This window comes from Anopheles funestus, chromosome 2RL (genome assembly GCF_943734845.2).
Source record: "Anopheles funestus chromosome 2RL, idAnoFuneDA-416_04, whole genome shotgun sequence".
NCBI classification, from domain to species: domain Eukaryota; kingdom Metazoa; phylum Arthropoda; class Insecta; order Diptera; family Culicidae; genus Anopheles; species Anopheles funestus.
Window position 1 is genome coordinate 22,049,239 of NC_064598.1, and position 10,379 is coordinate 22,059,617.

Here is a 10,379-nt window from a genome sequence, read left to right on the forward strand (position 1 = left end):
ACATCATTCGTCTGATTTCTTTCGTCATGCGTACCCTCCCAAAATTCAAACTCAACGCACAAGAGAACTAGAAATATTAAAGCAAGAATATTTATTTCGCTCACAAGTGTTCCTACCGTCTATAGCTATGTGTGTACCAGTTTTGGGGGGGAAATAGATTTCATCACCCTTTTAGACCATGTCTCGCGGTCTGTAAGTCACGACAATGGAGGCTACTTCAAGGCTTTAACTTCGAGTGAGAATTTAAACAGTGGACATTATGGGAAAAGGTTTGTTATTATATTGCAGGCATGGACACATTCACACACTTCAACCCGTTCAATCCTTTTCTTCCCGTTTCCCCCGCTTCCCTTCTTTCCCTTTCCTTCCTCACGCCTGTGATGTCTGCGGTTTTATATCAACAACATATTCTTAAGATAGTTCATATATATGCTGATATCACAGATAATTTATTCTCCTATTGGGTACACTCATGTTTTTTTTTGTAAGTAAATCGTAATTCACTTGCGATCAACGATTGTACGCTCATTCGGGAAGTTTACTTTATTGTGTACAACAAAACCAAATCAAACAAAAAACCCGGGGGGAGTTGGTGCGAACACAAAACCGGCAAGCCTGGCACAGTTATTATGTTAGGGCTATGGAGGGACAGTTACCGTACCGAGTGTGTGAGCGTTACGTCGTACACAGGTTTGCCATTAATGAGGAGTGTAAAATTACAAATCTAAATAAAAATTACGGGGCTTCTTTTCGCTTCAGGGGGACTCTGTTCGATCGCTGAAGAGAGTATGGCATGGTAGGAACTACTGCTGTATGTCTAAATATGGATGAGACCAAGTCTTGCACGATGGGGAGTTTTCTGTTCGTCAAGCGATCGGTCAATCGGAAGCATCATTCAAGTCAAATGTCTGTTAGTTAACTTCAAACCATGCCTCTTCACTCCGGTCGGAATGATGGCTTACGTTTGCCCATTTTGCTCAGTCTCTCGAAGCGTTACAACATTGTAACGCATCTAACCGCTAGCCGGAATAATCGTTACATGTGCAGTTTGGATGTGCGTGTGTACTAAACAATGTTAATTCACTATTTTCTAAACAATTTAAAACAATTTTGTCACACAAGTCGCCTTTTTGATGTATGCAAACGAAAGCGAATCAATAGAAGTAATAATGAATTATTTTCGTGTGAAAGTTTTAACCAATAGTGTAAGCTATTCTCCTATGTTTAGTGCTAAACACTAAGCCAAAAGTTTATAAATATTGTAAAGCACGCTGGAAGGTTTCTCTTGCATATACTAGACCTCTTAGTGCTGATGTACTAAAAATGATATTGCAATTGGCTGAATAAAATAAGCTGGTTTGATATTGCTTTCGAATTAAGCCACCTTTAGTGGTAGTTACAAAAACAGTCTTCCCTCTATGTACGATGTATTCTGCGTTTGGGGTACGTTTATCCTAAAAAACCGACCAGACAGAAGTAATGCACATCGCAAGCACTTCTTATACTATACTTTTTTTGTTTTAAACCATTTTAAACCAAATAATGCGACGGATGAGCAAATCTTGCATTCGTTCCCTATTACCTAGTACGTGTACTTAATTTTCTTAATGCCTTGTAGTAGAAAAGCCATGACTTCTGTATGCGTCAAATACTAACTAAGATGAGAGCCTAGGTTGATGAAATAGCACCGAATTAATTTCCTTGTAGGCCTATTAGCAAAACTTTTCACCGTCGTGAAACATCAAATGATGTGCCGGCGCCGCTAAAGCATGATCCCGGTGGAGATCAGCATTGATTTATCTGGGGAAAAAACACTTTGCTGCTTTCCACATATAAAAGCGATACTTTTCTCTGTGGACTTTAAAATGCTTCTTGGTCCACTTTAGCACAGCACAAAAAATGCTGACGCACTTTCATGTAGGCAAAAATTCGAATATTAATTGAATTATTCCACGACTTCCCCGGTTAAACTTTCTGCGAGTCCTTCTTAGCGGCACGTTGCTTTTCCCATCGATTCACTATGGCTAGCGGGTAGCAAAGAATGGCCGACAGTGTAATAAGTGCGCCGGAAATGTAGAACGAAGCATCATAGCTACCGGTCAGCTCCGTGAAGTATCCTGCAAAACAGAGTAAATAATGTCACTTGTTAGCAAATGTGGCCCTAGATTTAGGAGCAGGTTCTGTAAATACTAACCAGCGATCGGTGCACCAAGGAACGCAGCAATACCCTGGAACAGGCACAATATTCCGAAAGCATTTGTAAGCTTTTCCAGCCCCATTAGATCAACCACCAGAATCGAACGGAGTGCAGAGAAACAGGCTACAAACATGGATACGAAGATATTAGTTTAGTTGTACTAAAATTGTTCTTTAGTAACAACTTACCGATGGCAAGTCCAAAGACACCCGCATACGTAAACTGATAAGCTTCGGTAATATAGATTCCACTGATCATTGTCGCGATACCTCCCAACGTGATGGCAACGTTGTTCAGATGCAGGGCGTTGATGTTCTTGAAGGATGTCAGCAATCCACAGACCACCCTAGCAATTGTGTTGGAAATGCCTGGCAAAAACAAAACACATTCATTAATACTTGCTAAATGTAATGAAATCTTGAAAATAAGTTCCTCAGACTAGAACTCACCAATAGCCGACACGATAAACGTGGACACTTCATCCGCCATTCCACCAGCCACGGCCCGTTGCTTCACATACAGGAATGGCACGAAAAAGCCCATCATCGTGAGGAACCCACTGAAGGCTAGCATCATGAACGAGGGTGACTTCAGCAGCGACATGTCCAACATAGTAGCCAGCGTACGACGTACCGCTTCCGGACATACCATGCACTGTTCGGTTTCCGTCTCTTCAACATCGGCCTGGGTAGGCAACCGTGTCACAGACATATGATACCCGAGCGAAGTCTGTGACTTGTACTGTGGAATTCTTGCCAGTGAGCCGGTGAAAAAGATATCATCACGATACATCGGTCGAGCACCGTCGTTGAGCGTACGGCGCGAACCATGCCGTGAGTTAGCCGGCTCGTTGGGTCGACGTCCCGATACGGTATGGCGACGGCCAGATGCCGTCGTAATGGTAGCTGCCTGCTGTTCCGGTGCCGCTAGTAGCGTTCCATTTTCCGTCTCTTCCTCATCCGCCTCACCGACCGGATTGAGTTCGTGGTGGGCCGTGGAGAAACCGTGCGCATGGATCGTATCATCCGGTGTCATCTGTCCGGCGAGACGCTTCTGGATCTTCTCCAGCTTCTTGGTGGTGCTTTGCAGATTGTGACTTACCAGCTGGCCGGAGGTGTGCGATGGACGGCGATCGAGATTGTGTCCGCTGCCCTGACGGAAAATCTCGGCCGCGGTGGGGTACTGGTAGTTCGGGTTCGCTCCCATCCACGTGTTGTGCGAACTGTTTGGCATCGAGTAAGCGTAGCGACCTTCGGGCAGAGGCCGGGTGTACACAACCGGTAAACCCTCACCCAACAGTATGCCCTTATCCGCCGGTGTGTCATCGTTCTTGGTGGCCGTCACCTCGGTCGGTTGGATCGGTCGGAAGATAGCACCACAGGCGATACACAGCAGTATAATGGCCGCCTGTGCGACAAGCGCACCGCGCCAACCGAGTGACTCGATCAACATTGCATTTACGGGCGAGAAGATGAATGTACCAACGCCCGAACCGCAGAGAGCAATACCCGTAGCCACTGCGCGCCACTTTTCGAAGTAATATCCCACCGTAATGACCGATGGTACGTAGATGAAACAAAAGCCTACACCCCCAACAAACCCGAACGTCACGTACAGGAATATTATGTTTGTTGCGTACTGCGATGCGAAGAATCCAAGAGCGGCCACTAGCGAACCGATGATGGTCACAATTCGGAAGCCCCAACGATTAGCAAGCGCACTTACGAACGGACCAGTCAGTAGGTAGAATCCACTCAACAGCGAACTAACCAGAGCTACTTCGGCCTCACTGACGCCAAACTCGTCCCTTATTGGACCTAGGAAGCTGCCGACATTCATCACGATACCGTCCACGATCACGTTGCAGAAGAAGGACGCAACCATCACCAGCCATCCCCAGCCACCGTCCGGTGGTACGATCAGTGTCGTCGTTGGTGGATCTTCCTTGCCCTTCGCCGTATCGCCATTTCCGTTTGCAGGCAAAAGTTTTCCCGTAGCACCATTTTCCGCTTCCGGTTTGGTGGTCAACTCGATCGAGTTCTGTGGCGGCATCTAGAGGGGAAGAGTGTGACGAAGAGAAGTGTGTCAGTAAAGGACTGTTTGGTTGCTCGGTTCTTTTTTAGTACACTTTAGTACTAGCCAGTGTTTCTTAACCCCATAATCGATCGAAACTTCAAAATTGTGTCTTAAAAATGTCTTTTCCGCATTTGTTAATAAATTAAGCTGTTTTTGACTTTAATATACTTTATTATTAATAAAATATGATTACTTTTTGTTGTTAATTTCATTGAATCACTCCGGTTCCTGTCACAGAGTCATAACCGGTGTAAACATGCCCATATCAATCGTCGGTTTCACCATTCGCTGTCCGAATCATGACTAATCGAAACCTGTCGAAATAGGTTAGGTTTGTCCGAAACTGCGTACGAGTCACCTCGCACATCATCAAAAACTCGTGATCATCCGGTTAAGCGGCGCGGTGCGCCATAGTTTTGGACCGCTTCACGTGACGATGTTATTTCGCGTGAGACAAACAACAAATGATTGGTATCGCAGATGTGATTTCTTTTACTTGTTCTTCCATTTCAGAAATTCCCACTAAGCAGCACACACACACACATACGTACAACAACATATCTGGTGCTAGATACTTTAGACCCGGAAAAGACTCGTATGCCATTTCCGAAGGGGGGAGGAGCGTCCACTAGGGTTCGATCGTTCAACTTCGGTGCCGTTTCGGTAACACGTTTTTCTTTCGTCTCCATTTTACACCTAGGATGCGGTACTGGTCGTTTGTACACACATTTTTTTATCTTATCATCCAATGCGGTGTAGGTAGGTAGACGAAGGAAGCAACAAAAAAACGTGCTCCAGGGTATCCAGGGAGGGTTGGGTGTTTCTTAATATATATAATTTTTAAGATAAAAAAAACACCACCCCTTCGGCAAACTTTTAGCGTCACCACGCGTCTCCACGATACACCACCCCCTGCGAAACTTCCTTTTTTTTGGGGGTTTTTGGGGGTCTGCATCATACTTTTAGTGGCGTAGCGCGGTGAACTTTATTTGTCCCAATGCGGACATTCACGTTTGTGGCATTTTGCGCCGTTAACTGGCGTCACACGGAAGTCGTGCGTAACCGATACGCCATGCTGCTACCGTGGTTTCTTTCGTTTGTAGACACCCATATACCTTGCAACGGATTTTGGGAAAAGTGAAGCTAAATTATTAATTATTTAATCGATTGATTGGCAACAATCTTCAAACATTGTTAGGGTTCTTTTTTTAATTAGAAAACTACCTTAAATTCGTTGAGTGATTCATACAACTTTGACTGTTATTTGAAGGATCCCAGCTACTAGCTGGTAAGTAATTCGCCTTGGGATTTTCCCAGCCCAAGAAAACCCACATTTACACAAGATCTTGTTGGTCTTGACATTCCTTTTTGGCATAGCCTTTCTCGGCACGGCCAAATAATTCATCAACATTTTCATTAGCTTCGGTATATTCGTTTGAAGCCGTACACAGACATCATGCAAAGAAGGTGCCCAAGCGCCGCTATTGCATCGGACATTCGGGTCACCAAATATGGACAGCATAGCTTGGTCCACGCCTCTCTCCAAATACAGCACAACACGCATAATGTGTACTGTTTTCGCAGACATTGTGTGGGAGCATCGACGATGACAGAATATCTGGAATTCGGGAAGAAACTGCACGCAAACTTTTGCCACACAACATTGGTTCCCTTTTAGTGACTGGTTTGTTCGGAAGCCCCTATTTAGAAAGGGTGCGTTTCCGATTATGGTAGTGTGTACCATAGTACACCAACAGAACAACCGCAACGGTGCAAAATTTTCGATGGTATTCTGTTACTTTCCTGTATTGAATGAAGGTGTGGAGGCTAGTGACCATCCCCAGCCGGACTGGGAAAAGTATCATTAAGCGAACGATTTATACATTTTCCGAACGTATCGTGGAGCCGGCCGGGACAGACGCTTTCATTAAGTAGCGCTTTTTATTCGACACGATCACTAACGATCACCGAGTGCAGCCATGTATGGCGGCTGGTGGCGTTTGGTGCTACATGAATTTTGGATTGCTTACTGCGATTGTTTGGAATGGAACACAATAATAATAAAAGCACATTAGTGCGCCAGAGACAGATCCACCAAACGGCATCCAAACGGTGTACAATACCGGCCGGCGAGGAAACAAGGGTACAATGTTCGACGATCACCTACCACATCTACCAAATGTTGTCGGACGATTGTGCGAATTACACTGTTGGATGTTGGAGTTGTTCGACCACTTTTCGCTGCCCAACACTATCGTTGGTGGTTGGTGTGTTTTGCACCACCCTTTTCACGGACGCCCCCACCCCATAACCATCGATGGTTAGGCCTCTTCAGACGGTTGTTATTTTGCGCACATAACTCGCCGTCTCAAAGTCAAGGTCATACCTTGGCGAGTCGCTGTACCGAACGTAGCTCGTAAGCACTGTAATGTGTAGCTAGCGTACACAAAAAGCTGGAAAGCATGTTGGCAGGTGGAATGTGATGGTAGTACACTAGCCGACTAGCAGCTAGTGGTGGCGCACCTGGCTGTAGGTCAAAGCACTCCAGCGTGTTGTTGGGGCTAGGAGATATAGAAACGAGCGTGGCTTAGCATAGACCGGTTTAAAAAAGGGTTGGAAAACAAACCCGCTGGTAGTGAGCTCGCCGTACGACGTAGAAGTTATTAATGGAAGCTAAGAAGTGGCGCTTTTGCAGGCTATTGAGAAGAGATTAAGTGGAGTGATAATCGAACGTACTAGAGAGCTGATAGATGAGGTATTATTTTAAATATTTTCGATGGTCTACAATTTCGCAATAGCAAAGTGACTATTCTGGAATGTTTCTCCATTAAAGGTAGATCTTACTTAGCGAATAAAATCCAGTAGAGTAGGACAACATTACATTATCAATTGTAATCAATATCAATATTTTTTTTCACGTGAGTAAAATACGAAAAAATTCAATCTCGCTAATGATTATTGCTGCAGAATCGTTGCAAACGGATAGCAACGTGGTGTTGATGCAAGGTCGTACTGAACCTATGGAAAAGGGTACACAACACCCCATTATCAACATCAGCCTTATTTTCTGAGGGTGCGCCTCCAGACCCGCTTATCACTGATCAGTATCGATAGAGGGACACCAAAAACGTGCCCGGGTCCGCGTACCAACGTGAACTGCTGACCTCTGCTACTACTGCTACCGTTTACTGCTACCATCGAAGGGAAAGTGAAGCTCACGGTCTAGGTCTCGAACGAGGCGCCTCACATCACATGCCCAGAAGGCTAACCGTAGCTGTTATGCTGCACGCGAAGGGAACCAATATTCATGAACGTTACATGAATTGTCTAGCGCTTTGGATAGCCTGATTTGGAGGGTAAATTGTGCGGAAATTATGCACAAAATCCAATTAAAGTTGTGCCAGATTGTTTGGGTTTTACTTATGCGATATAGTTACCAAATGAGCTATTGTTCAAAACTTGAAGTTTTCTAGCTGGAGTTCTGTACGTTAAATGCTTTATTTTTCTACCAACCTTAAAGATACATTTCGAACGAAAGTATACTTTGAACAGCTGCTCGCATACCGTAGCGTACGGGGAGGAATTTCATTTGGAACGTCATTAAAAGCGTCTCCATTTTTTTTCTGTTTCAGTAAACGAACAAAACCGAATGCGAGATTTTGGAAAGAACTTCAAAATCGCTTAAACTACCACAACCGCACAAACGTACACCGTACGATCGCACAATATGTCTCATTGTGTTGTGGTGAAGTAAGTTTTGTGGCCCTGTCTTTACCTCCATTAAATATCCTCCCGGTTTTTATTTCTTGAACATGGGAGTCACTTCCATGCCATGTCTGCTGCAAACACATACGACTGTATCGCACGTTCTCCCGATGCCGATGGCGACGATTCACGCACGTGGTACAAATATTGCATGTCTGCTCGAGAGACTGATCGACCATAAACCAAAAACAAAAAAAAAATATGGTACAGTAAGAAAAAAAAACCCATTCCCCTGTTCAATCAACTCACTCAACATATGGTAAATAAACTTACCACGCTGCTGTATCAGCAAAACTGGATGGTTCAGACGATCGTGTTTTTTTTTGGTAGGATCGTGGAGGTTCGTACGACGCGTGCAGAGTAGTAGTTTTATATATTTTACTGTTTTTTTTAGGTTAGCTGTCGTCGAACTTTCTGGAGGTTAAACTTTCGCCTTCCACAATCGACACGATCACCGAAAACAAAACCAAAAACAAAAGCTGATCAATTTCGAAAATGATCGCGTAGGCTTGCCGGTTCGGTTCACAACACTTGAATAACTTGGGGGACGTTTCACTGTGGATGAGAAAATATCATTTTCTGTTTTACATTTAAACTGCACTAAGATGTTTTTTGGTATCTTCGTTAATGTTGAGTTAATCCCAAGATCTTCATTTCTGGTTGAAGTTTTAATTGAAAACCTTTTCGATACCCGTTCACTAAAGGAGGCTACGTTTCCGTATCTACCCCGTACCAGTGATATTGTCCGGTTAGTAGTATTGGATCGAACCGGCAAAAACGATCATCGATCGCAGTGTAGAAGATGGAATTTGTTTCGTTTTTTTTTGTTCTCCACCAAAAAAACACGTTTCGAGACGTGATCTTAACGTTGGATTTGTTTTCGTTATATGTTCGCTGCAGTCGTACACTTATGGTGACGATTTATGCGCCCGTTTCAACCCCACACAACTTCAGTTTGGTGTTATACATTCACTCAACATGAACCAGAATACTTCTAAAGAATGTTCTATAGGGGAACACTTCTCTTTTTGGGGGTTTTCTGTGCAATGGAGTAGCAGAACAAATTAATGTGTTAAAGACACCTAATTTGATGCACTTCTGGACACAAATCTACACACTGGCTGAATCGGTTTGTTGTATATTCGTTACACTATACCACTCTGCTAGACAGTATGTACGTCCGCGTGATAAGCAAAACCACCGAAAAAGAAACCCCTGACGTTGATAAAATATTCACTCAGCACACATCCGCCGTAGCAGTCGTAATCGCGGCTTCTGCTTTAAATTTTAAATTTATTCGATTTTGATTATAATTCTTTTTTTTTTTTGGTCAATTTATAAAGCTCAGGTGAATTCGTCTGTTTGCGTTTTAATTCACTATCACATGGAATTTTAATGGTTTAATGCTTTTAAAACGAAAAAATACTGTTAAGATTGCCATGCGATCTACAGCAAGCATTAGTTTCATACGCACTATGGGTCACGATGGTGGACAAAATTCAGTCACCAGCGCATGGTGCTTTTCCAAGCAGAGCTTTCTGATTCGCTGACACCAAATTCGAATTACACACTAAACTACATTGCATTTGCGCGACGCCAGATGCGTACATACACTGGCCAGACACAAAAACCAACCTTTTTCCAAAGGAGAAAACCAGATCGCGATCGTACACAAAGTCGAAACGGCAAACGGAAAAAAACAAAACTAAAGCTCAAAAGCAACTGAGAAACTCCGTCGAACCCGCGTACCAAACGCACCGCAAAGTGATGTTGCTTCGCTGGCGGTCAAAACCGAAGTGCGGCAACGCCGTGATCTGCCCATTCTAAAATGGTACGGTGAGATTAAGCCGATTTCGATGGACCGGCAGCACACGCACACACAGCGATCCTGGGGAGCGGTGTTGCTGGTGCCGCCGAGCGTGAGTGAATTCACGGTGGCAGAGATAGCCGACTGGGTGGTGCGTCTTGAAAATGTGTGCGCTATGTTTAATTAAACAACAATTTTACATATGTTGTTTTCTTCGTTTCGGTTTGCGGTTGTTGTGATAACGATCAGTTTGTGTTCATTCGCATATATATCAATGTACTGTTTTGCGCTCTTTTTCTTTGTTTTCTGTATCTTAGTTTATGTTTTAAGTGTGGTTTTTGCAATTTTCATTTCATTTTTAGTTTGTTTATTAGTTTGTTACATTTTTAATATTGTACCCTTTATATGAAAATTTACATTATAAATTAAATGAAAAGACTACGTAACGCAACATTGACACACGTGACGCGACATGCGTGATGATACTTTCAGTATGTAGCATTATCATTTAGATCACCTTTATGTAGAAAAAGA

The 10,379-nt window shown here is 43.7% G+C and overlaps 1 protein-coding gene across 4 annotated transcripts; it reads right to left on the reverse strand.

The window, feature by feature from the left end:
- Nucleotides 1-68: 68 nt before the first annotated feature.
- On the reverse strand, nucleotides 69-9,855 carry LOC125764439 (monocarboxylate transporter 9-like). Of its 4 annotated transcripts, none has more exons than XM_049428681.1 (6): nucleotides 9,674-9,855; nucleotides 8,312-8,471; nucleotides 2,647-4,249; nucleotides 2,386-2,565; nucleotides 2,195-2,320; nucleotides 69-2,117 (listed from the first exon to the last, which is right to left on the reverse strand). In XM_049428681.1, exons 3-6 carry the CDS (start codon nucleotides 4,247-4,249, stop codon nucleotides 1,966-1,968), a joined length of 2,061 nt encoding a protein of 686 aa, XP_049284638.1. In that variant the 5' UTR covers nucleotides 8,312-8,471; nucleotides 9,674-9,855; the 3' UTR covers nucleotides 69-1,965. The 4 variants fall into 4 exon arrangements, with proteins under 4 accessions (XP_049284638.1, XP_049284636.1, XP_049284637.1 ...); XM_049428679.1 differs by having other exon boundaries at nucleotides 8,312-8,593; XM_049428680.1 differs by having other exon boundaries at nucleotides 8,312-8,593; nucleotides 9,651-9,855.
- Between the last annotated feature and the right edge of the window lie 524 nt (nucleotides 9,856-10,379).

Excerpts from the sequence above, each read along its gene's own strand:
- LOC125764439 (XM_049428682.1), bottom strand. The coding sequence starts at position 4,249 with ATGCCGCCACAGAACTCGATCGAGTTGACCACCAAACCGGAAGCGGAA. Across the intron at positions 2,566-2,646 it reads GTTTATCGTGTCGGCTATTG|GCATTTCCAACACAATTGCT; the intron begins GTGAGTTCTAGT and ends TGTTTTTGCCAG. Across the intron at positions 2,118-2,194 it reads CCTTGGTGCACCGATCGCTG|GATACTTCACGGAGCTGACC; the intron begins GTTAGTATTTAC and ends TCTGTTTTGCAG.